This window comes from Heteronotia binoei, chromosome 5, assembly GCF_032191835.1.
Source record: "Heteronotia binoei isolate CCM8104 ecotype False Entrance Well chromosome 5, APGP_CSIRO_Hbin_v1, whole genome shotgun sequence".
Classification (NCBI taxonomy): domain Eukaryota; kingdom Metazoa; phylum Chordata; class Lepidosauria; order Squamata; family Gekkonidae; genus Heteronotia; species Heteronotia binoei.
Genome location: NC_083227.1, coordinates 86,198,360 through 86,225,783, shown reverse-complemented (window position 1 = coordinate 86,225,783; position 27,424 = coordinate 86,198,360). Strand labels below are relative to the sequence as shown.

The 27,424-nt window shown below is 42.3% G+C and overlaps 1 protein-coding gene across 1 annotated transcript in view; it reads left to right on the top strand.

The window, feature by feature from the left end:
* The first annotated feature begins 838 nt into the window (after positions 1-838).
* CCDC66 (coiled-coil domain containing 66) overlaps positions 839-27,424 on the top strand; it is a 62,868-nt gene continuing 36,282 nt past the window's right edge. Inside the window, exons 1-11 of the mRNA XM_060239746.1 lie at positions 839-1,157; positions 4,052-4,116; positions 8,910-8,935; positions 10,593-11,028; positions 11,789-11,948; positions 12,493-12,593; positions 14,866-14,993; positions 15,968-16,141; positions 17,570-17,701; positions 18,292-18,509; positions 18,748-18,832. Coding sequence (XP_060095729.1) covers positions 1,147-1,157; positions 4,052-4,116; positions 8,910-8,935; positions 10,593-11,028; positions 11,789-11,948; positions 12,493-12,593; positions 14,866-14,993; positions 15,968-16,141; positions 17,570-17,701; positions 18,292-18,509; positions 18,748-18,832 — 1,536 coding nt within the window. The 5' untranslated portion in view covers positions 839-1,146. The remainder of the gene's footprint in view (positions 1,158-4,051; positions 4,117-8,909; positions 8,936-10,592; positions 11,029-11,788; positions 11,949-12,492; positions 12,594-14,865; positions 14,994-15,967; positions 16,142-17,569; positions 17,702-18,291; positions 18,510-18,747; positions 18,833-27,424) is intronic.

Sequence of the window (27,424 nt, the reverse complement as noted above, 5' to 3'; positions counted from 1 at the left end):
AAGCTGTGTGAGCTACCTCAGTTTTTTTAGCCTCCAACTCACACATTTTTGTCTTAGCTCAGGAAGGATGGCCTCAAAGCAAGCTAATTTATGCAGTAGCCAAATTGCTCAGTCACAACTTTAATACCAGAACCTCAAAAAGAATTTTTGCTCACAAGGTTCCACAGCTTAGAGGGATCATTGGGCTGTTTTGGCTAGTTGTGTCTCCCTTTTTTTCAATATTCCTTTGATGATAGTTATGTTTCTGGCACAATCTCCACACTAAGTTTTATACAGATTCAGTTTGGCAGATTTCAGCAGGTGTTGGGTTCTTGTTTTAGCTGAGTATACCTTCCATTTTCTGCCTTTAAATAATCTTTATATTATAAACTTGCTCAATACACTTTGAATTCATAGAGACATCAAAGACCTGCAGAGAACATCCTTCTGGATAATTACCTTGAAAACATAACACAAAAATCTGGAGAAATATAATACCACCAGTAATATATTTTTTCAAATGACAAATTTAGCCTCTTTTCCCATTACCAAGCACAAGCAATGCCTTTTCTAAAAGTATGCTACTGTAGCCCATATTCAGATTTTTAGTCTGCACCCTTGTACTTCAATAATTTCGGGACACACTCTAGGGGTGGTGGAGCCCAAGGAGCTCTTGGGTGCAATAAAATGATTATTAACCGCGCCAAAACCCCAAGAATCCCCGCTTCGGCCGCCGTGGGACTTGGAACGTTCAGCCGCTACGCGTCCTTTCCAACGGCTCCCATTACTTTCGGCTCCCTTCTGGCTTTTATCTGTGAGGGCGCGCGACTTCAAAGCGGGATCGAGGGCGGAGCGCGGAGAGAAGGCGGGAAGACTCAGATTCGGCCTGGACTCTAATTCCCACAATGCCTCGCAGGCAGTCCGTGCTACTCGCTTAGTGTGAGAAGAGCTCATTGGCGAAAGGACCGGGGCCCCGGCAGGCCTATCAGCTGTCCTCTCATTGTGCGGTGGCAGCAACCGACGCACACACATTAAACAGAGATCGGTCCTGCCTCGGCTTCCTCGAGGGCTGTGCAGTGGTGTTCTTGTTCCGCCTCTTGCTGCTATCTTAGCTCTGAGGCGCTGGCTGCTGCTTTGTGTGCCTGTGGACAGAGCAGAGGAAGAGCCATGAATCTAGGGTAAGGCAGCGGCTGACTTCTTTCGTCCTCCTTTTCTCTGGGTGGCAGCATGTGCCTTGTCGGTGTCTCTCCCGTTGTTATCGCCTGAGATTTTCTTTAAAGAGGCGGCACCGCCTGTCCTGAAATCTCAGTTGAAGATTCCCAGTCGGCAGTATCTTGCTGGGTGCAACCTGCCGAGTTTTAATCCCTTAGCCCTTTTGTTAGCGGACAAAAGTCGGATGACCCGCAGACATTAGCTGTTCCGCACACAGCAGCATTTGTGTACCTGGGCAACGGTTTTATGATCTTTGATGCTTTCGCTTCGGATCTAGGTTGTTCTTAAAAGTAAAATAAAGATCATTTTGCATTCTTGGCGGGGAGGGGTTGCGAGCAACTTTCAGCAGAACTGGCCAGCTGCACAGGTTGCTCGTCTGCTTTTTAAGAGTACATTTCTATCAAAGACATTGAATACAGTCCAGCCGAGTTAAATGTACTTAAGATCAGCAAAATCAAACCGCTTATGCATACCCAACTGTACCAAATCGATGGCATGTAAGATTGCCGCCTTTAGACATAGTCTCTGTTATCATGCCTGCTAGCAGCGCTTAGTGATAATGTTTACTTTCATGTGGAAAAAAGTTTCATGTGCCCATCAAGTTGCTTCATCATAGCAAAAGAACAAGATAGACTGCCTGTTTTTTGGCTATTTTGGCTATTACTACTTATATGTCATAGTAAGATATGTATTTATAACCTGAATTTAAATCCCTTTATTCAACAGAATACAGATTAGGGTGAGTTACTTCAAATCAGGATTTCAATTACAAAGAAAATAAGATTTGTTTAAAGCACTGGTTTATGGCAACATTTTCTATGTATTATTTAGATCGATAAAGATACATAATAATTGGTGGTTATAGCCATTAAAACATACATTTGAAAATGAATAAAATTGGTGTGCAACCTCAGAAAGCAGACTGCAAGTTTTGTAAATGCTGGAACTTAGTATCTGTGTTAGAAAAAAATATATACTATACAGTTAGTATTTTTGACTGCCAAAGAACATTTTTTGAGCCTGCAGCTCTTAGTAGATTTGGTTGAAATCAAGTCTAGTAAGTGCTGCTTTTTTCCAGTGTACCTTTCCATTTTAGTCTACACTGTGGAGGCAAAGGTGATGGGAAAGTATTGCCGCTTTACTATTGCCATCATCGCAGAGTAGGTTTTCAAATGAGCTCTAGCCAGTGCTTTGTCAGATTCATCCTGAGTCTTTCTCCACTATCACTCTTGCTGTCTCCCCTGTCTCTTCATCTTTTCTTAGTTATGAGCTGTGTCCTACTTTGCAGTGTTCCAACAAAAAGGTACGGTAAATGATCTCAACCAGAAATAAGTACTAGTAGTAGCAGGAACAGGCAGCTTTTGTGGCACTTTTAGACATTGGTTCAGACCCATTTGAGGGAGAGGCTGGGCCTGGGTGCCCACGTCTCCTGATTGGAGACCCCCTTAAGGGGTTTTGGTGCTGGCACCGGTTAGCAGCATGCCCAGCGTGGGGGCTGTTGCTTGGCTCCTCTCACAGATCCACTCAAAGGTATTATGCCTGTGTGGGCCCACGTCTTTTGCTATCCCAGATTTACCCACAGCAGGCAGGCTTGGGTGTGTTTCCATCTGCTGGCAGGTGGATTACATGATGCCTGGATCCATGCTCACATGTTGCATCAATGCTGCTGTTGCTGTAATCAATAAACCTGTGACCTGTTGCACCCCAACCCTATTTTCATGTCTTTGCTGTATTGTGGTGCCTTCTCTCCTGCCCGTCCTCTGCCCTTAGGACCACAGGAACTAATACTAGTTATTGTGTCAGTCTTTCCCATAAGATAGAAGGTACATGCCCTTGATATTTAGAATTGAAGTAATCAGTTGTGGGTACCAGGTAATTATTAGATATAAAGGTCACCCAGATGGATTAGTGGGTGAAATTTGCCAATCCCTTGCTCCCTGAAAGGATTACAGCTCCACTCTGCTCCCCAGTTTTTATGTGGCATCAGACATTCATAGTTGCTTGACTACTGAAGCAGTATGCGATATATGTCAACGAATGAAGACTTTGCTGTAACTACTGAGGGACTTCCTTACATGGCGGATCATTTCTAGAACTTCTGACATTTTCTAAAACTCAGTTATTAGACATGATTCCTGTGTTTTGGATTATGAGTGTGCCAGGACAGCGGTGGTGGTGGTAAGGATAAACCTCTCTGCTGTTTTCCAATTTTAAAAATGGCACCAGGCAGCTGCTGTTTGCCTTTCTGGAAAAACATACAAGTACAGGTATCCATATGTTTGCCCCAGTAAGACACATAGTAGCTTCCATGGGAGATGTAACATTCCATTAAAGTCTCTTTGAATATTTAGACATGGCTCTGTAATACTCTCACTGTGTCAGCTGCTCTCAAAAACTGTTTAGAATGTAGTCTAACATTTAGAATCCAAATGTTTATCAGTAGGATTTTTTTAAAAAAATATTAAAACTAGCATTTAATGATAGGGCTTCACTAGGGGATTATTTTGGTTTTCTATCTTGTAAAACAGAGCCTGTTAGATATCTAAATATCTATGCATCCCACACAGTCTTGTTTCTTTCTATTCCCAGCGATGGTGGATGATGCCACAAAAGCAGTTGAGCTCTTCTGTATAATCTGTAATTGGATTATGTGGTGGTAATGGAAAACAACAGAGTGGGAGAGAAGAGGGAATAGGGTAATAAACCAGATGGCATACTGTAACCTGTATTAAGTGAAATATTTACTATTGTGAAGAGTCTTACATTTGTAGTAGTTCATTATAACTGTTCAAAAATTGTGTTCTGTATTTTGTTTGACTCTTTCATGGATGGTAACATACCATTTTGTATTATTTTACAGGGACGGTTTAAAGCTTGAAACTGAAATACTGGATGGAAAAACTAGACTAATATTGGCTCCTTCTGGTATGATTTCCTTTGCGTACAATCACATAAATGATTAGAATCCTTGTTTATCTGAATATTTTCCAACAAATTTGATTATATTAGATCATTTCTGACTGATGTCTTTGAGATAGTATAGTTTAGTTCCACACAAACATGTTGAAGATGCTGGCCCCAATCCAGCAGAAAGATGTTTACGGTCATTGGTTTCATTAGGCATAAGTAGATATAGCTCTGTTAGATCATGATCACTGTATTCCGCCCATTCTCCGTGGGTCTCAGGGCGGAATACAACATGTAATAAAACAATAAAATACAATAAAGACATTTTATAAACAGACAACTCAACAGCACTCAGATTACCATGACATCACATATTGCCCAGCCTAGCTATCTCACATCATGATATCTCATAGGGATAGCAGTTTTTATTCCAGTTCTTAGCACAGATGACAGTGCTGGCCGGGGAGGCCAACCAGATCAAGAATAGACGCCCGCAGCCTCAGCTAAAAGCCTGGTGGAACAGCTCCATTTTACAGGCCCTACGGAAGGCTAATAAGCCAGGTAGGGCCCAGATCTCAATAGGGAGCTGATTCCACCAGGTTGGGGCCAGGACTGAAAAAGCCCTGGCCCTAGTTGAGGCGAGGCGGGCATCTCTTGGGCCGGGAACGGCCAACAGATGTTGGGAAGCTGAATGTAATGACCTCCTAGGCATATATGGAAAGAGATGGCCCTGCAGGTATGTTGGTCCCAGGCTGCGTAAGGCTTTAAATGTTAGCACTAGAACCTTGAAGCGGATCTGGTACTCGATAGGCAGCCAGTGCAGACTGCAGAGCGCTGTCTGAATGCCCACCTGTAAAGATGATGAAGTCAGCAGGTGACCCGCTGCAGTTTCTGGATCAGTCTCAAGGATAAGCCAGCGTACAGCGAGTTACAGTAGTCTAGTCTGGAAGTGACCATTGCATGGATCACTGTAACCAGGTCCTGGGGGGATAGGTATGGTGCTAGCTAGCTACATTTTGAACGTTTAAAATATATTGTTAAATATTTATAAGATGCATTCTGCACTTAGGAATGGCCAGGATCCAGGAAAAAAATAGACCACAGAGGTTTAAGGTCCATGTGGTCCACGTTTAACAGACTTGGTCATGGTCCACGCAGAAGCCATTTGAAATTTAAATAGCCTTTGTGCAAAGCCATGCAGTGCACGAGTGAAGATGAGTGGTGACTTCACCCACTTTTGGGTGGGTAAAGTCACTGCTCGGTCTTCCCTAGTGTGCTGTGAGACTTTGCAAAAGCCATTTAAAATTTAAATGGCCTTTATGCAAAGCCATGCAGTGCACGAGTGAAGGTGAGTGGTGACTTCAACTGCTTTTGGGTGGATAAAGTCACTGCTCGGTCTTCACTCGTGTGCTGTGTGACTTTGCAAAAGCCATTGAAAATTTAAATGGCCTTTGTGCAAAGCCACACACCATGCGAGTGAAGGTGAGTGGCAACTTCACTAACTTCCGGGTGGGTGAATTTGCCACTTGACCTTCACTCATGCACCGCACAGCTTTACAAAAGCTACTGAAAATTTAAATGGCCTTTGTGAAAAGCACAATGCGGTGCACATGAAGGCGAGCAGTAGCCTCACCCGCTTTCAAGTGGTTGAAGTCACCACTTGATCTTCACTCATGTGCTGTGCAGCTTTGCAAAAGCAATTTAAAGGGATCTTATTTCCTTTAAATGGCTTTTGCAAGCCCTGCTGACAGAGTTATGAACCTCCTGGGAGGTGGGATGACACATGCTGGGTTCATGGACCTCAAACTGGACCCCAGTCCATGGAAAAATAGGTCCATGATCTGATCCATGCCCATCCTTTTGCAATTTCAAAGCAGTATTCATATAATTTTTAATAAAGCAATTAATTTTTGAAGATTGGATGGAAACTGAAATTATGTACTGTTTAATGGGGCAGACTTCACAAAAGAATTGAAGGCTGCAATCCTAGCAAATTTATTTAGCTTGGGCCCAGTTGAATATAGTGAAATTTCTGAGTAAGTATGCATGTTGCAGCTCATATCACATTTTGTTTGCCGTAAGTTGCAGCTCTCTTATGGTGATCTCATAGGGTTTTCAAGGCAAGAGAAATTCAGAGGTGTTTTCCATTGCCTGCCTTCATGCACCAAACCTGAACTTCCTTGGTGGTCTCTCATCCAGATACTAATCAGGACCAACCCTGCTTAGCTTCCAAGATCTGACAAGATCAGGCTAATCTGGGCCATCCAGGTCAGGGCAATGTTATGTAGTGATATCCAATTTTCTAGAGATTTATTTGTACAGTGTTCTGTGATGACTATGTAAGAACAAGTGATCTAGCGATACCCTTCGTCACCTTTCAAGGCAGGCTGTCCTACAGAAATGTAAAGCTGGTCAAGCTTTCCCATCCTTTTGTCAGTGCGTTTAAATGTTTCATTTTATAAAATTTCTTCATACCACGCTGCGGTTAAAAGCATAGGAGCCAGGCCAATTAAAATGCTGGAGCCTGCCAGGCTAGTCTGCTGTTCATTGGTGTAGCAGTCTTCCTCTTAGAGTGTGCACGCTGCTGAATGATCTGTTGAAATGGAAGGTCAAATTTCAGTAGTCTTTCAAAGTAAGGCATTGTACCTGAAATAATTTCCAGCTGGTTTATCATATGAAAATGCGTGTTATTAATTTGCATAGCTTATTTGTTATACATTATTAGAAAATCCAAGCACATAATGGGCATTCTAGCAATGTCAGTGCAAATATCAACTGAGTTCTAAAGAACTTTGTGGATTAACCAGGGTATGTAAGGTGAGCACTATCAGTTTGATAGGGTATCATGTTATTTGAAGAAAGTAAATAATGACAGTGAATTAGAATTGACTTCACCATATACAGGGGGAGGGAGACTAGGCAGCCCGATGGGCCAGTAATGCAGTTCAGAGAGCATCCTGGCAGAAGCTTCAAGTGTTCTGGTGCTACATTAGCATGACTTGCTCCCTGCACAATCAGAAAGTTACCTGGAATGGTGTAACATCTTCTAAGGTAGCACTATTAGTGCCAGAAACAGCAAATGAATCTGAACATTTCTGTTGCTTCTGGCATAGCTAAGTCCCCTCATCAGTCTGAGAAGGGACATCCTTCACCTGCTCAGTTCTCACTTAGGGCAGCAAAAATTCACAAGCCCTCTGTCATTAAATGAAATTGACTTTTTTCTTTATTGATGGTGCTGTCATTTTTATCTTATTTTCTTTCATTATTGCACATAATAGAAATAGGCAAATGAAAAATGCTGTTTTAGTGTGCTTAAGCAGACTAACAATGTAGTCCTAAGCAGAATTAGGACCAAGTCCATAGAAGTCAATGAGTTTACTGTGTAGGATTGTACTCTGTGAGTTGGATTTTGATTTCTCAGCTAAAGGTGCTCATGGTTGCTGATCTTGCTGGGTTTTCCTCTCTTCCAAAGCAGTTACTTCTGCTCATGAAGAAGGGAGCAGCATTGTTCCCTTCCCACTGCATCCTCTTGACTTGCATGGCTGTAAGTCCACACAGGTCCTGAGAATAAATTTTTCCAAGGTCAGAAATGGCTACCCAGGGAGGGAGTAGAAAATTGGGTAGATCTTTGCAAAGTCCTTCCACTGGATCTAACCCCATAGTTGTAAATGTATATACACTTTCCAAGAAAAGTCGAGTTGAACCGAGATTTAGTTCCAAATAAAAATTTTGGACTGCACTGTACAGAGAGCCAGTTTGGTGTAGTGGTTAAGTGCGCGGACTCTTATCTGGGAGAACCAGGTTTGATTCCCCACTCCTCCACTTGCACCTGCTGGTATGGCTTTGGGTCAGCCATAGCTCTGGCAAAGGTTGTCCTTGAAAGGGCAGCTGCTGTGAGAGCCCTCTCAGCCCCACCCACCTCACAGGGTGTCTGTTGTGGGGGGAGAAGATATAGAAGATTGTAAGCCGCTCTGAGTCTCTGATTCAGAGAGAAGGGCGGGGTATAAATCTGCAATTTTTCTTCTTCTTCTTCTACATCTGTTGTCTTGTCCTAAATTAATACATAGCAGTAATTAAACTTTGGATGAATTATTTAATTGCATACATATTGTAGAACAATGCCAATGACTGGAGTCCTAAGTGCAGTTACTTGAAAAATATTTAGCATGAAAAGGAAATCAGCAGATGAGCAGTGTCTGCTCTCAAACAGATTCAAGCAGGCGAGTTACTTGAACAGACACCTCTCAGCCTGGTAGTGGTGAGAGCAGCAGAGCCAAGCAGGTGGCAGTAAAGCAGGCTGCGGCCCTCAGCCTAGTCCTGGGCTTGACCACCACGCCCTAAAAAAAATAAACTGATGACGTTCTCCTCTTGCCATAGAAGAAAAGATTTGTTGACAGGAATACAAGCAATCCTCAATCCCCAAGGATGCATGTTAACAAAGTTTTTACCATATATTAAAACTAAGGTTGCTGTTCTCATGAATCAGGTCGCATGGCTGAATGTAAATAGGTATTTAATTCTCAAAAGGTCTGCATCTTACAGGTGCCCCTCTTAAAAGGTTGTTAACTCGAGTGCTTTGAGAAGCAGGCTGCCAGAACTGGACACTGTAGTCAGTCAGAAGGATACATTACATTTAATTTAAAACATGCTTATCTTCTATTCTTCTCTACAAGATATCATTTTGCAAGACTGAATGTGAAGATTTGAACATCCTAGTGCTACTGGTGATATCATTACAGTTGATAACAATTCTACTGCTTGAAGTTGTAATGTTCCTAGTTTTCATTTTTGCGTGTTTCTTCCTTTCACAGTGGGTAAATCCAAATCAAGTGTAAAGGTAAGTTTTTAGAAGTGTCAGCATAATTGAACCCATAATGTATGAGCTGCGATTTAAATATAATACATCAGTCATAGAAGATTTGCACCTAAATTTCCTCTAGTTTTGCTTTTCGCTAGATTTATTTTATTTGGCTTATATTGCACGCTCCCCATAGAGCAGACTCAGGGTGGGTCACATCAAAAACTAAACAATAAGTTAAAACAGTTAAACAAATAGTTTAAACAGATTACAGTTACAATACAGAATAACTAAAAACAAGGAAAGCATTAAAACCAGATTTCAACTGGCTTAAAAACTCTGCCTCAGAAACAGATCCTGATCACTAGAATGAAAGGGTGGGGAGGCCAACAGCAGGTGATGTCTGCCACCTCAACTAAAGGCCTGCAGAAGAGCTCTGTCTTACAGGCCCTTCAGAACTGAAGCAAGTCCTGGATCTCCAGCAGCAGCTAATTCCACCAGGCAGGGGCCACGGCCAAAAAGGCCCTGGCCCTAGTCAAGGCTGATCAGACATCTCTGGGGCCAGGGACCACCAGATGATGTTGGATTGCTGATCTTAAATTTATTTATTTATACTAGATTTATATATCACCCACTCTGCAAGCAGACTATGGGGCTCATATGGGGAATTATATGAAGATGATGTAATTCAAGAAAATGTTGCCAGCAATATGGGGAAAAAATAGTCCCCTGTGCAAGCACCAATCGTTTCCGACTCTGGGGTGACACTGCTTTCACAATGTTTTCACAGCAGACTTTTTACAGGGTGGTTTGCCATTGCCTTCCCCAGTCATCTACACTTTCCCCCCAGCAAGCTGGGTACTCATTTTACCGATCTCAGAAGGATGGAAGGCTGTGTCAACCTCAAGCCAGCTACCTGAAAACCCAGCTTCCGCTGGGGATCGAACTCAGGTCATGAGCAGAGCTTAGGACTGCAGTACTGCAGCTTTACCACTGTGCGCCACAGGGCTCTTCAGCAATATGGAGCTCATGGCAAATTTTTTGGATTTAGATTGAATTTTACTTTATGTTTCAAACATTAAGTTTTATTAAAGGATTCGTTTTAGTAAAGTGGTGTATCTAGAGCAGTGTTCCCTCTAAGCTGAGTTAGTGTTAGTTTTTTAGCCTCTGGCTCACACATTTTTGTCTTAGCTCAGGAAAAATGGCCCCAGAGCAAACTAATTGATGCAGTGGCTCACCAAGTAGAATTTTTGCTCACAAGACTCCACAGCTTAGAGGGAGTATTGATCTAGTATCTTGATTCCAATTCAACTCAGTTTAAAGTTTCCAAACAGAACTTTATTAGACTTGAGCTGTTTCCAATAAATACAAAAATTGTGAGATCCAGTAGGAGCTGAGAGTTTCTTTTTCCCTTTGAACAGCAGACTGCAATACCAGTTTGCATTCTGTGCCTGAAAGCTCCTTCAATTTCAAAAGAAGTTTGCTGTGAAGCAGGGTAGATACTCACTGAGCCAGTCCATTCGAAAGTACCTTCCTTGGTTGTATAAGGAGGTTTGCCTTGAACCCTTCCAACATTTTCTGATTAGCCCTACCCATGGCAATCATTTTTGTGGTAGTTTCAGTAGCATTGCTTTGAAAAGAAGTTTCAGTTTGGGAGAGACTATTATAATTGGTACATTTGTTATTGTTTTAACAGGTGTCCAATAAAAATAAAATCTTAAAACATACACTGGGAACAAAACAGAATGGGAATGTTTTGAAATCAGTGCAGACTATCTGTGAAAAGAATGAATGTTTAATGAAACACAGAAGTGGATCAAGTCTTTTAGCAACAATAAGTAGGAAAAACCATGAAATTCTGACGCCAACTAAGGAGTCCAGCCAGAAGGACCATGCTTTTATCATCCACAACAACAGTACGACTGCAAAGCCTCATATCTGCACCACCAGAGTGTCTGTTAAAAAGCCTTTGGTCTCCAATAAGAAGTCCCCAAAACCTTCCATTTCTGTTGAAGATCTAAGGGAGAGTTTGGTATGTCTAACACAACAGCAGCTTGAACAGATCTTAATGGCTGTAAAAGGAGGAACCAAAGGAATCTCACAGTGTCAGGATGTAAAGGGAGAAGAAACAAGTAAGATAGTTCATTTTCACCACAATTTACAGTATTTTTCTAGTATTTAAGCAAGCCTAACTCTTAATTAAATGTTTGCTTTACTATTGTGATCAACTCTGCTTAGCTTCCAATATCTGACAAGATTAGATACCATGCCTCCTTCCCTTCCAAATCTATTATTATTATTATTATTAGCAGCAGGAATCATCATTTCAATTTACTGAATTGCCCCATCCTGTGGGTTACTTACTTATATCTTATAAAATGCTTTTTTGCAAAAATTGGCCCATCCCAGCCTAGACTGGGCTCTGAGCAATGTACTTAAATCTTATGAAGTGCTTTTTTGAAAAAGTGGAAAGGCAGGATATAATTTTTATAAATAAGTAAAAAACTAAACATGGTTTTCATCATGGGGTGACTTTGTATGTGAAGATCAAATGACAAAGTACACAATACAAATTATACAAGTAATCATCTGTAAAGCTTTCAAATACTCATAAAGTTTAACTCCACTTTGATATTTCTTGTTACATAAGAGATCAGTTTCTCAATATAACTGTATTTTGCTAACTTCTTTTATACTGTCAGTTTCCTCAAATAGGCTTCATATCCTTCTCAGCTAATCAGAAATCACAGGGGTTGTCTTCAGGTATCTGTCTTTAGCAAAAATAGTAATTTTATGGCCCTTGGTATGACCCAGTTTTGCTTTCCCTTTAAAGGATTATGAATGCAGAATCTACTGAACCATTACATTTAAAGAGCACTTTTTATTTTCTAGTTCAGAACAATCTAGGTACGAATCCTCCTGCTGATCAAGTTTCAGAAGAAGAAAACATAATGGGATTACTTCAGAAAACTGGTGAAACTGTATTTGTCCGAAATGAAAATAGTTTAAGAAACAAAGTAGCATTGAAGCATGCCGAACAGATCATTATCACGTATGTAAATCTTTTCAATTAAGAATTCAGATCAGTTTGAATTTCTATAATATGAATGCTTTTGAAATTTCAAGATGAATGGATGACGGTCCCTTATATACTACACAGAATGCAGTATTAAATAATTATACAAGGATAGTTACATAAAAATGCAGGAAGTAGATGTTCTCAGGCATTGTGCAGTAGGCATGGATTGTTTTCTGTCTCAGACACTGGTCAGAGAGTCATGGTAGATATTATGCAAGTAAACACATACACAACCTTGATTTGACAATTTTTTTCAATCAAAAGCTTTGTTCTCTCCAGCAGCTAGTCAATAGGGATGGCCTTTCGTTCACAAGCAGAAACAGATGAGGAAAAACACATATTCTTGCCTATACAAAGTGTGGGAAAATCTTGTATCTCTTTCCTGAGTCACCAAGGCAGAACTACAGGAATACAGCAGTATAAACCTACTTTAAATCTACTCCTAGCCCCAATTAACATGCTCCGTTTACTAATAGATAATTCCCTTCAAACATTTTCTACAAATTTTCTTCAACAGGAACTCATGGAAACCAGCTGACATGTTTAGTACTCTGGGTGAAAGGGAACGAGATAAACACCTGTTGGATGCTAAGAAATCCCAATGGAAGAAGGAACTAGGTACCGTGTAATTAAAATGCCTTCTCATTTTATGTAAATGTTTTGTCAGTGTGGTTAACTGCATATAGAACTAATATATGATTAATCTATTGTTAATCCAAGCTTCTAGTATAGTTCCATTTTTATTAATATACACTTAAATAGTTAATATGTAAACTAGGCATCAGTTTGATATTTAAATGTCAAATCGTTTGTCACCCTCTTAATTATATATGTTAATCTGATGTAGCTGATACTTAAAACACCTGCAATATCTGTCAGCTTTTGTAGTCACATGAATAGAGGATTGAAACACAGTCCCTGTGTTAGATCCAGCAGTGCATTGGAGGATATTCACAGACGCAGATATGTGCCACATTCCCCTCACCTTAATGTTCCTTCTGATCCTGAGAGAGTTCATTCTCTTACTCAGCAGAAGGCTACACTGAGGAGGAGGCAAACTTGCTCCTCTTCCCTCACATGTCGGCAGAGCTCTACTTATGGGATAAGGCATGATTTCAACCCCCCCATTGGAATATAGACCTTGCAACCCAAATAAACTTTCCCAGCATTAGAAAGTGCTGCTGTGGTGAGAGGAAAGTGCACCCAGTAAGGATCTGTGCTCCTTGCACTGATTCAGTATGTTTAAAATTTAAATTGATCGTTAGAATCCCGTTTCTCAACATCAGTTCTCAGTAATAACAGTCCTCTTCAGAAAAGTCCAGTTCTAAAGAAGAACTGATGAAACATATTTTAACATATTATTCTAGGAAGCTAAAATTCCACATATGTGTACTTAAAATCACAGCCTAAATTGCTATAGGAAACTCAAGTTCTTTGAGATTTAGCGCATATAAGTAGGGGCCCTGCAAGGTGTGGTGTGTCTCATTTCCCCTTCCCCACTGTTTCCTCTTTCCCTTCCATGGCAGCTTCATAGACTCTCTTTTACTACTTCTTTCTCTCCTTCCTACCACCAGTCAACCTACCTTTATTTGTCCATCTTAAGCTTTCTCCCTCTGCCCAGGAGCTTCTACCCAGGAAAGATATGGTTGTGCAGTGCCAGCCACTGGACCAGGCACAGTTACGCAGTGGGGAACCTACAAGGATTTGGGAGGGACACCTTATTTCCCTGTTCATTCTTTTCCCCAAACTATTTCCTCTTTCCCTCCTCCTGGCAGTCTTCAATTTTCCTGTGCTTTCCTCTCTCCTTCTTACCCACTCACCAACCTACATTTTATCTGTTAACATCTTCGCTATATGCTATTTAACCATTTAAACCCCGCCTTTCTCCACAATAGTAGCCCAAAGCAGCTAACATCATTCTCATCTCCTTCATTTTATTCTCACAATTACCCTATGAAGTAATTTAGGATGAGAATATGCGACTGTCTGGGTCTGAGAGTGTCATGGAAGTTATGTGGTAGTGAGTTGCCTGGTGGTTGCTGCTAAGCCTGACCCCAGTAAGTCTTCCTTCAAGGCCAAAAAAGCCTTAGAAAGGGGCCCTGCCTCCTGCCCCAGCCTCTTTTGACAGAAACCAAGATTTGAAGGCTGGCGGTACTGTTGTGGCTGCCCAGCAATGGCCACTGAAAACATTTGTTTCCTAAAGCTACAGGTGCTGCTTCTGTTATTTTGGGAGGTTTTTTCCTTGATGACACCAGTCTCTGAATTTAAGTATCCACAGATGGACCACATTGAGAATGATACATTGATTAGTGCCAATCCAGCCTTGTATTTTTAAGCACACAGATCCTTCCACCTATACAACATAATTTTCATAGCATACTTCCCTTGACAGCTGGAATGGTTTTGGGGTGCTGCAGGGGGGAGGAGGGGCTGCAAAAATCATGCTCTGCATGCAGAAGACCTTGTGGCTGCGGAAACATGAGATTGGATCCACTCTAGAATGTCGGGTTTTAAAAATTTTCATTATTCAAGGCACTCACGTTTAAGTCATGTGAAATGAAACATTGACATAAATCATTACCCTTTCTAGTTAACTTTAATATATTCAATTCTGAGCTCCTTAGGAGGAAAGGTAGAATATATGTGTAAGGAATAAATACATGGATAGGTTTATAATATTCGTCCGGTTTTTGGAGATACGTTCCTTTTACCTTTTTTATATTCTGGGCAATCATTTTCATTGTGCTAAGTCCAAGAACTTCCATTAAACTTCAGTTTTAAAAAAGATGACTTTTCTCTAATCTCGGTCATTCAAAAATTTTAAATTACTGCTTTTTGGAGCTTTGTTGTTTGTACTTATTCTAGCTTTAATCTGTTTCTGTTCTTAAAGATGAGCAGATAGCTTTGAAGAAAAAACTTAAAGAAAATTTAGCATCAGAGTCAAAATGTTACCCGTGGCAGAAAGCAAATGCAGTTAAAAACTGCTCAGAAAAAGGACAGATGGCTAATCAGGTTCAGGTAAGAGAACCACCTTACTTAGTATTTTTATTTACTTCACTTAAACACTACCTTTCTTCTCAATCGGGACTCAACGCAGGTAAGATTGTTTACTTCTCTATTTTATCCTCCAACAACCCTGGGAGGTAGGTTAGGCTGAGTGTGTGTGACTGGCCCAAGGTCACCCAACAAGCTTCCATGGCAGAATGGCAATTTGATTGTAGTTTGACACCCTATCACACTGGCTTATTTATGGTACTTAAATCCTGATTTTAACATTTGTTTGGCAAATAGATGTTTGCATTTTCAATTCTGTTTATCTTTCAGAGTAACTGAAGTTTTTCTTCCAAATTAGACACAGAAATACAGTTCAAATGAGTGGGCAAATAGTTTGGAAATTCTACTGCCTGTTCAAGCAGCTACTATTTAGGCCCATATTAAATAAACGGTGACATAGAATCATAGAGATGGAAGGAGACCTCCAGGATCATCTAGTCCAACCCTCCTGCACAATGCATATAATATATATAATACAGAGTGAAGTTTTAGTCTAGTAGGACCTTTAAGACTAACAAATTTAATTCTGTGTATAAGCTTTCATGTGCATGTTATTATCTGTATGCTAATTTGCTGCTATTCACAGGTCTCACCAACTGCTTTAATCCAATCTTAGCTATACTTATCACTCAGTTACATACGCATCTTGATTCTAATTTGACCTTCCTGGCAACTTTCCCCCCGCTTATATGTAACGATTGAGGAAGTCTCGTTTCAGTGTATCTGAAGAACTGTGCATGTATACCAAATAATTAAACTTTGTTGGTCATAAAGGTGCCAGTGGACTCAAACATTGTTCTGTTGCTTCAGACCAAGACAGCTTTCCACCTGAAAATAGAGTGGTTAGTGTTCTGTACTGAACAAGAATTGCATGATATACAACGCTGCATTCAGATACACCATAAAAAATAGTTTTAATTGAAATACTTCCTTTGTAGATGCCATTTTCAGAGGATGTAAGTGCTGCAAGAGAAGATAGCCACATTTGTGGAAGTTCAGCCACTGAGACTAGTGAACCTTCACCCAGTATTTCAAGTGGCCAAACTGGACAATTCTCTAGTTTCAGTTCTCCAGACTTGCCAGCTGCCATTCGATCATCATTTGTGTTGGGGGTAAGAAATTACTTGCATGCAACATTTTGTCTTTAAACCTGAAACTTTAGACTGTGCAATTCTCTATTTCCGGAATGGGCTGCCTAAGAGATATTCTAAGAGATTCTGGACAGTTTTTAGGGTACATGTGTGATTAGATACGTTGGCTGCTTCCACTTCTGATTCTGTTAGTTGTGGGAATATTTAAAGGTTATCTCCAGTCTATGCCATAATTTATTAGAAAAAAATGTCTTATTAGTACATTTTAGAGTTGAATTCTAGTTTAATCCCAGTTTCAAATTTGTACACACATTAAAGGCAGCATTTTCAAAGGTGTACAGTGTTTGCTTTAAGATTTAAAAAAGCATATGGAATGTTGAACTGGATAGGTGAACTGCTGAGATTTAGATGGATATATGTCAGTGGCTAGTAACTGGAACTTGATGTGGGTATTAAGACAATGTTCTCCTAGTAATAAAATTAAAGAATGCTGTTATTTATTATAGCCACATAAAACAGTAAGGAGCTGCGTATGAAAAACAACTGTGTCATATTAAAAATCTGGTGGTGTGGTGCTTGACAAGTTTTCTGTTGTCCATACTATATTTTATGTATGAGATTTGACTGCATTCCCAGAATAAAGTTGTTGTCTTAAATTTGGATTATAGTAAATTGGGAATTTGCAGTTTGCAAAACTTGTTTGAATTTCAATAAGTTCTCAAGAGTCGCATGCATATGTGATGCTCATTACAGTGATTAGTATACACAGTGATCTAATTCATTCATGCAACATTCTAAGGTGAATAAACTCCAGGGGAGAGGGAAGGAGTATGTTTCTACAAACTCTTCCACAAATCTATGTGAGTTCACTTGGAAGACTTTATAGGTCCTACATGTCTAGACACATTTCCATCAGACTGGGAACACTTCAAAAGCAGTCTACAATCATAAGACAATTGGCCAACAAGTATACAGCATACAATTTAGTGCATCAAGGCAGAGCTTCTCAGCATCCTACTTCTCTCCCTCACTCTAGTTCATCCTTTCTGGACTGTCATATGAAAAGGACTTTAGTCTTTTTCACTGGTGGTATCTCCATAATGTTAAGCACCACAAATTGTGTCAATGACAAGACCCATGCAGCTGCTACAAGTTTATATAGAAACTATGTCAATATGGGACTCAAGTATCATGAGCCAGTCTGTTATATTATATTATATTATATTTTATTATATTATATTTATCAAAACATTGATTATCCACCTTTCTATGTTGTGGAGCTCAAGGCACCTTATGATACAAATAAAACAATGGTAAAAGCACATGATTTAAACATATAGGAGTGTGTTCATTGTACTTCTGAGTGACAGATCAAATGTTACATTTAAAAAGTTGAAATAGGTCAAAAATAACCAGACAGCGGTGCAAGTACAATTTTTCTTCTTTTAGGAAGCAACTCCAGTAGAGCATCCTTTCAGTGCTATAAAACATGAACAACAACAAAAGTGGCTTGAAGAACTTGATAAACAAAAAGAAGCTGCAAAACTACGGAAAAAAGAAGAAAAATGTGATTTATCAAAGGTAGTTTTGGTTTGTGAAGTATGTCTTGAAATAAGAAAATATCTATAAATTGTTTTCCATTCCTGCCACTCTAGACTCAGCCAGAAGAGGAAGAGTTAATGTATTAGGCAGTCAAGCATATGGCATTGTACTGCATGTTCCTCGTGGACAAAATGTTATGCAGAGTGTGGGACAGCAGTGAGGGGAGTGAATTTGTTGGAAGGAACTGGCTTCATCTTCCTCATGATGTTCTCCTGTGCCATGTGAAGCTGTGTTTACAAGGGTCCCCAACTTCTAACATCAGTTTTGGGGAACCCACAGTGGCTGCTGGGGAAAAGGGGAGGTGGGTAAGATCTGTGAATGCAAGCAGTAATTGCTTGTCCTTGGTAGGATCCAAGTTACTGAACAAATGTGTTTAGGTTCAGGCTCCATGTTACCCTTCTAGAAACCATTTATAGGTCTGTTAATCCCTTCTGTGTACTTTCTATCAGTACGTTACAGCTGTAATATGTAAATCTTAAAGTTTAAGATATCAATAATATAAAAAATATTTCTAAATCATCTTTAAATATAAATGCTCTTAATATTTTGTTGTGTCATCTTTTTCTTAGGCTGAAGAGGACAATGCATGGACAATGCATTTTGATTCTTTTAAGAATCATGCTCACTCTTCCTCACAATACCCTTTAAATACAACCTATAAAAAGCCAACTGAAACTTTACATTTTTCTCCTGAGCCTCAAGACTCAGTTATTTTTACACCTACAGAAGTGGAAAGTTCAGGAAAACAGGTTGGGAGTCATACTTCAGAGTCAAGTCAGAAAGGCAGGTGAGAGTTCCCATTTGTTTTTATAGCTGCCTTTCCAGCATTTTAGAACAGTAGAATAATTTTATTTTACTGCGCTAACATTCCATAGCTATTAAGAGCACAAGTGAAATTATTGTGAAATAAAAACTAATATATAGAACTGCTGAATATTCTCTACATTCCTACATAAGGCTCTATATGCTTACATGTATCTGCTTTAAAATTATAGCATATCTCTTAAATACTGTTTTTTTCCTAGCTTCCTTCGTTCAATGACTGCCCTTTTGGATCCTGCTCAAATTGAGGAAAGAGAGAGGCGGCGGCAGAAGCAGATAGAACACCAGGTAGAATCATTAACTTCTGATCAGCCTTGCTAATTTTTTCTACAAAGTCTCCAAAATCAGAGGAAGCACTAATATTCAGTAAAAGCAAAAACAAAGTACAGGAAAAGATAAGAATTGTACCATTGTACTTAAGCTTTTTCTGTGGCACATGGCTTCTTACTTGCCCCTGTGTCAGGTTACTATTTTAAGTTAAACTGTTCATTTTGCAGTACTACAGGAATCCTTTGTCCCCTCTTATAACTAGGTATTCTTTATTTTAATTATACTGTTTATGTAGCCTGTGGCGCAGAGTGGTAAAGCTGCAGTACTGCAGTCCGAGCTCTCTGCTCACAATCTGAGTTCGATCCCAGCAGAAGCTAGGTTCAGGTAGCCGGCTCAAGGTTGATTCAGCCTTCCATCCTTCCGATGTTGGTAAAATGAGTACCTAGCTTGCTGGGGGGAAAGTGTAAATAACTGGAGAGGGCAATGGCAAACCACCCTGTAAAAAGTCTGCCATGAAAATGTCATGATGCAATGTCACCCCAGAGTCGGAAACGTCTGGTGCTTGCACAGGGGACTACCTTTACCTTTTCATGTAGCCTACAGGCCTTAAACAATGTCACACTAGATACAGCAAAAATAAATAATTTAAATAACTATGTTTGAGGTCCTTTGAATTTAATTACATGAACAAAAAAATGGTATAGCCAATATAACTCCTAAATCTATGCCTGCCAAGAGTTTCTTAACTATCTCTGGTGTTGACATTTCCTCATTATTGCAGAAAAAGGAGGAGTAATCCACAAATCCTTAATACTGCAAAATGTACCACATTCCAGTGAGTTTCTTTTCATCCAGAAGCACAGCCACAAAGTCTGTCAGAGTATGTGATCCTTTGCATCTGACCTTGCATTACTTGCAAAGGGGTAAAGCTTAATCTTGCAAGCAGGGGTTATTTTGTAGAAAAAGAGGTGCCAGAGCTCATTAGCACAACTCATTTGTATATGCCACATACTGCTGACATCGCTAGAAAGTGTACTAAATTATATCAGCTCAGCATCCACTACCTTAAAATGCTTCTTGAATTATAATTGTCATAATAAATCCTTACTTCCAACATACCTTTAAAATTTTCTCCCTCTGAGGTAGAGGCCATCTCTGTGGGTAATTCTCATCCATCCTTTAGGGAGGCAGGAAATACTTTTCCCCACTTCCTGTTGGCGCCTTCAGAATAAGATGATGATATTGGATTTATATCCCACCCTATACTCTGAATCTGAGTGTGTTCACACTAAATAGTGCATTTTACAACTGGATTTTTACTGTGTAAGAATAGCAAAAATCTAATTGCAAAATGCATGTTCTGTGTTTCTTTTCTGTATCTTACTACTTTTCTCCTCTGCCTCCCTCCCTTTCTCTTTCTCTCCGGAGACTGATGGAGGATCAACATTTTTTCACAGTTTTGAAGTGCTCCTGCCTAATATTTTTTCTTTCATCAAATGGTGGAGGCAGAACCCTCACTGCTTTTCTGACTGATGAGGAGTCAGAGACAGCTGCGATCACCATGTACTTTTCAGGTGGGGCCCACATGCCTTCATGGCTTGTTTGTGCTGTCTGTCTCAACACAGCCCAGCAGTCTGCGACAGCCATTTGACAAGGCAAGAAGCACCGCATACTTTTCAGGCGGGGTCAGCATGCCTTCACAGCTTGTTCATGCCATCCGTCTCATCGAAGTCCAGCAGTCAGTGACAGTGGTGGCTGAATGACAGGCTAAGAAGCACTGTTTGCTGGTAGAGCATGCCAGTCTTTCAGGGCTGTCGATAGCTGGTGGTGACCATTTTGGAGGCTCGGAGTCCGCATCCACTCCATTCGCTTCACAACGACTGGCTCTGGCAATGGCTGAAAGTGACAGAGGTGCCTGTTCAGCACACCAGATGGAGCAGGCTCATCACTGAGCCGCCCTCCTTAGTGGTAAAGTACCCAATTCTGGGAGTTTCTTTATTCCTTCTGGGGTGATGTGAATCTTCCACAGAGACATGAAGAGGGGATGGCTTCTTTCTGCCCTAAGGTGGCACTTATTTCACAGGGCTCCAGTCATACTTCTCAGCCCCTCCTGCCCTGGGCCACTAAGGCACCCAGGTATGCTATTACCCATACAAAGGGATGCAAAAGCCCTGGAGCAGAACCTTGGTTCTCTGGGCCTGACAATTGGGAGGAGGGGGAATCTCTATCAAAGAGGAGGAGGAGGAAGAAACTCAGGTGCCATTCTTAACAAAGACTATAACAGCCCTTGATTTTCATGCTTACCTTCCAGGTGCATAGGAGCTTAAGGCTTCTCGTAGAAATGTTTTAGCCACAGATACTAATGAGTTTTCTCCTTTCATAATGTGACTGAAAAGGTGTTTCCCTTTACCTGAATATTTGAACATCACCTCACAGTGGAATGGGACAGACCTTTCTCAAATGGGCAGTTTCTACATTTGTTAAAATGATTTATGCTCTAGTTATGCTGATGAGTTATTACAAGTCTCCCCAGTTGATGGCCCAAGGTAGCATTTCAATCTACTGGCCTGCTTTCTGAGGATGGTCAGAGCTTCCACTACAGCCTCCATCGTATCTGGAGCACAATTGTCTGGGTCCGCAAGGTCATCCAGTCTTGTCAGAGAACAACCACCACCCCCCTGAAGGCACTAGCACAGAGCCGAAGATTGCCTTCTTTCTTGTTGATGCCACCTTAGACATCCTAATGTTCATTTCTAAGGCCATGACTTTCACCACTGTGGCTAGGAGGTTGAATGCTTGGCTCTCAGGTATGCTTCCCAAATCCATTGTATCTGCCTATCCATTCCAGGGTGATCATCTCCTTGGTGACTGCACATGACTTTCTGGTGAAGGCACATGACAAGAAACAGACCATGCCCCAATACATATGTCATTTTGATAGACGGTGAAATCACTCCTTTTGTACCCAGCACTCCTTGTCCAGGTTTCAAGTCTGTGTCAGGCAACGTGAATCCATTTCCAAGCAGGCATGACTGCATGTCCCTTCAGATAAGAGGCAGGTTTTCAGTCTTCTTTCCAGTCTGGAGGTATTCTCAAGAATACTCATGGACCCTAGATGTCATTGCTTATGACTACACCATAAAATTTACAAACTCCCATCAGAGCAACTCATTCAGTCTCTGGTGCCTAAGGTCCACACACAAAAAATAATCACTGAACAGGTCATACAACATTTTGTCAACATTTGGGTTATACAGCCCATTCCCCTTCCAGAGCAGGATTGAGGGAATTTATTCCATCTCATTCACAGTTTCCAAGAGGAATGGTGATTGGAGGGCCAGCTTAGATCTCAAGTTTCTCAACAAGTTTGTCAAGCATCAGGGCTTTCTCAGGGAATTTCTAAGGTTCATAATGGAGGCCCTTTAAACCCTGGGTACTTTTTTTTACCTCAGTAGTTCTGACTGATGCCTATCTAGACATCCTCATTAATGCTGCTCACAGAATATCTCTCAGGGTTGCAGTGAATGGCCAATGTTTCCAGTGTTTCCAATGCCGGACACTTCCTTTGGGCTTTCCAAGGCCCCCAGGGCATGTACCAAGATCCTGGTAAACCCTGTAGTCTACCACAGGCACCAGGGGATTTGCGTCCATCCATACTTGGATGCCCTTCTCATCAGGTCCAGCAGCCTCTTCAAACACATTCGGGACACCTAGTCCACATTCCTGTGTACAGAAACACAGTTTCATTGTCAACCAGTCAAAGAGTCCCCTTCATCCGTCTCAATGGATTGAGGAACTGAGAACCATCATTGACACATCCTGCAGATCTTCATCGTCGTCTCTGTGCAGTCCCACACATGGGTTTTGCCACTGGCAACGAATCCATACCTCGGAGTCTCCAATAGCTTGCCTAGAGCATTTTTTGGCGCGCTCTTCCGCTCGCCCTGGGGAGCAGGCATTGACTGCACATGCCGGAGGAGCCCCTCCCACTCAGTTTCTTCCTTACTGCCACCCAAACAACACCTATCTCGCTGTGTTCCCTTCTCCTCAGCTTGTCCTTTTTTCTGCTTGTGGTATCGTATTCTTCCTTTTTCTCTTGTCTCCATTTCTGCTTTTTTTGTCCTTAAAAAAAAAACCCCGTGTTTCTGCGCTTTCCTTTTCCTTTTTTTCCCACCCCCCTTCCTTCCCCTCCCTTGTCCAGAGCGTATGGAAGGGAAAACCATTTTTTAAAAGTGTCGGAGGTGTGGGTCGAAAATCCCTACTTCTGACGGACACTCTTATTGCCTTTTTTGCTTGGATGAGGCTCATCAGGTGGATACCTGCCCCCACTGTGCCAACTTCAGAAAACAGGCACGCAAAAATCGAGCAACAAGACTCCAAAGTTTTTTGCTCGAGAAGTCTCTCCGGGCCATGCCCAGTTCTGATTCGCCGCCTCTCCCACATCGAGCAGGAGATTCAGCTGTGTCGGCTGCTGTTCAACCCCTTAAGAAGCATAAGTCCGCCAAGAGAGCATCCAAGCACTCCCGACTCCGGCTATAATTCTTCAAAGAAGTCTCAACACTCCGACTCATCGGCCACGGTTCCGAAGAAACCTCGCGACCCGAAAAGGTCAGCTCCGACAACTTCTCCGATGGCTACCACCTCAACAGCTATGGCTTCAGTTCCCACCCATTCGATCTCGACTCAACCTCTAATTCCTCCAGAGCTCTCGGCGCCTTCCAACATCATTTCGGACATGCCTCAACTCACTCCTCATACTCCAGCTCCAGTCGAAGTCATTCCGATTCGGTCTCGATCACCCTCGGTCCACAGTGTGATGCCATTCGACATTCTCGAACCCGACCGTTGTTCGGATCCTCTGATCCTTTCTCAGGAACATGCCCGGCCCCTACTTCAACCTGGATCCTTTCGGGACATTGGAGTTTCCCCTCTGTACCGGGAATCTTCGACTCAAGTGTCCACTCAACATGTCCGCTCTCACCTGTTCGCCGCCGTGACTTCCATTCCTGCTCACCAGCCTACCGTGACCACTGTGATTACTACCAAAGGGGTCAGTATGAGTACTCCTTGGTCTCTAGATCGCCATCTCCTTGACACCATCAAGTCTATCATCATTACTCCCGTTCTCCTTCGAAGGAGGTTTTCCGATGCTCTCGATACCATGAACTTGATGTCGCATCCCACAGAGACCTCGAAATCTCACTTCCTCGACTTCGTGATCCTGAATCCTCACCGTCTCGAACCTGAGATTTTGCTTATCCTTCATCTCAGTACCGTGAGCCCTCTCGAACCCAAGACGCCGAATACTTCTCTTCTAGAGATCGTGAACCTTCTCAGTACTGTGAGTCTCATGTGCTACCTCAAGTCCTTGATGCCCCAGTCTGCTCCACTATGCCCTCGGCACCGGCCACGACTTCAAGCACTCAGCCACCACGACATAAATCTCTTCCTCCTCCCGAGGACCCCGAGTCTGCATCTGCACCGACTAAACCCGCTGCTCCTCTGCAGGAGCCAGATGACTCTGAATTCAACAAGGACAGCTCTGGTTCTTCTGATTCCGGAAACCCACCTGGCTCCCCTGGTTCTGACTCTACTCACCCAAACCGTCTTTCTCCATCGGATAGTTCAAAGGCCTATATCAGTCTTATCACCACTATGGCTGAGATTTTGAACGTGACTCTCCCATCGGATTCACCCAAGATTTCAGATGTGGTGCATGTTCTGGTTCAAGCAGATTTTCCTTTGGGGTCACTCTTACCTGTGCTACCAGTGCATTTGGAAGGACTTCGTGAGGCTTGGGACAAACCTGCTTCTGTTCCACCTACCTCGAGGCGTTTTGATTTCCTGTATAGAGTCCATGCTCCAGAATCAAAATTCTTAGCCTCACATCCAGCTCCAAATTCCATCATCGTCCATTCCGCATCTAAGGCCAAACCTTCTAGACACCCTACACCTCCTGATCGTGAGGGCCGAAAGTTGGACACCCCCTAGCCCGCAAACTCTATAATTTTGCTTCTGCGAATTCAAAGGTAACAATTACCTGGCTTATTTCTCCGCCTATACCTTCAATTTTGCCAACCAATTTACATCACATCCCCTCTCTCCCCGAGACTTCTCAAAGGGCCGCTTCCAACTTAATCTCTGAGCTCTCAAGAGTTTCTTAGCAGCAAATAAATTCCATCAGGCATGCTGTTTCCTGTTTGTCTAGGGTTTTCGCATCTTCGGTAGCACTTCGTCAACATGCTTGGCTCAGATCGACAAATCTGCAACCAGATATAAAACAGAAAATTGAGGACCTTCCCTTTGATAGCCTTGGCCTGTTTCACGCCTCCACCGATGAGGTTCTCACATCTGTGGATGACGGCCGCAAGAGGGTGAAATGACTTGGGGTCTCTCAACCAGCCCCTCAACAGCTCAACCGGCCTAGATCTTGGAGACCATCGTTTCAGAGACGTCAACGCTCTCCTAAACAGGGGAATTATTGGAAACAAAAAAACCCTCAACAAAAACAACTTTTCCACCAGAAGCCATGCTCTCAGCAAACTAAAAAATCTATCCAGCAAGCCAAGCAGTCTCTTTGACTTTGCTGCGTGCCCTCCCCGACAGCTGGATCCTCTTTATCAGACCAGACTCTTCCCGTTCTATCAGACTTGAAGTTCAATCACCATGGACTCTTGGGTGCTCACCATAATTCGGTTAGGTTATGCCATCGAGTTCGTTTTGCCCCCTCGCCATCACCATTTCGTTGCCACCCCACTGTCTCCTCATCTCAAACAAGAGATTGTGGACTTGCTCCAAAAATATGCGATAGAACCTGTTCCTCATCACCATCAAGGGACAGGTTTCTACTCACGATACTTCCTGGTTCCCAAAAGGGACGGCGGCAAAAGACCCATTCTGGATCTCAGGAGACTAAACAAGCGGATAGTCTACAAGAAATTCAGAATGATCTCCATTCAATCGATCCTACCTTTAATTCCACAGGACTCATGGATGGCTTCCCTGGATCTCCAGGATGCCTATTTCCATGTAACCATCAGACCTCAGCACCGCAAATATCTACGCTTTGCCATGGGACAGCACCATTTCCAGTATCAAGCCCTTCCATTAGGGCTGTCCACTGCCCCGAGGGTGTTCACGAAATGCATGGCAGTGGTGGCAGCTGCCCTGTGTCTTCGCAACATTCCTGTGTTCCCGTACATAGATGACTGGTTGCTAATTGCCCCTACAGCACATCAACTGGTGAAGAATCTCAAAACAACCCTCTCTCGTCTCACCTCCTTGGGCCTGTGTGTGAATGCTACCAAGTCTCACCTCACCCCAACACAGGATCTACAGTTTATAGGTGCTCATCTTTGCACGTCTCTTCACCTCATCTATCTTCCCACGGATCATGCCCAATCCATTCTATCTTTGGCCCAGGAGGTCATACTTGCCCCGACACAACCTGCAAGCATCATTCAACATCTTCTGGGCCTCATGGCCACAACAACATCCGTTCTTCATTTTGCCAGACTGAGGATGCGGCCGCTTCAGCTTTGGTTTGTTCGTGCCTACCACCCTCACATACAACCTCAGAGCACCATCCTTACTGTACCTCAGAAAGTTCCAACTCTCCCTCCTCTGGTGGATAGTACCAGACAATCTACTTTGTGGAATGTCCTTTGTCCTTCCTCCTCCTTCTGTCATTGTAACTACAGATGCCTCCAAGTGGGGATGGGGAGCCCACTTAGAGGACAAGACTATTGGGTCTGTGGACTGCTCCCGAGAGGGCCATGCACATAAACTGCTTGGAACTTATTGCTGTTCACAGGGCTCTTCAGTCCTTTCTCCCGTCTGTAACCGACCGACACGTTCAGATTACAACCGACAACATGGCTACAGTTTTTTATGTGAACAGACAGGGCGGGACCAGGTCTGTCAGTCTATGCCGGCTAGCCATAGCCCTATGGGAGTGGTGCATCAAGAATGACGTCTACCTGACTGCTATTCACCTGCCAGGGATAGAGAATGTGTTGGCAGACTCCCTCAGCAGGATTCGCCTAGACGACCACGAATGGTCCCTCAATCCTCACTACCTGCATCGCATTCTTGCATGCTTCGGGCTTCCACGGATTTGCAACAAAGGACAACTCAAAATGCCCTCTCTTTTACTCCAGGAGAGGCAATGATGCTTTTCTTCACATTCATTACCTCTTCCCCCCAACTCCTCTGATTACTCGATCCCTACTCAAGATCGCTCGGGATGGTACAGATTGCATCCTGGTAGCACCATGGTGGCCCTGGCAACCGTGGTTCACGAGACTCCTTCAGATGTCCAATCACACCTACTGCCGCCTTCCTTTGACAGATGACCTCCTCACCCAGAATCATGACCAAGTATGGCACCACAATCCGCAGATCCTTCGGCTCACAGCATGGAGAATTCGGCCAAACATTTATCATTAAATGTCGCAGAAGTTATCCTAAATGGCAGGAAATCTACTAGACGTTCGTACCAATACAAGTGGAAGCGTTTCTGCTCGTTTGCGTTTTCTCAACAACTTGATCCAGAGTCTGTACCTCTCCCTTCGAATCTAGAATACCTTCGGTCTCTGCAAGTTTCTGGTC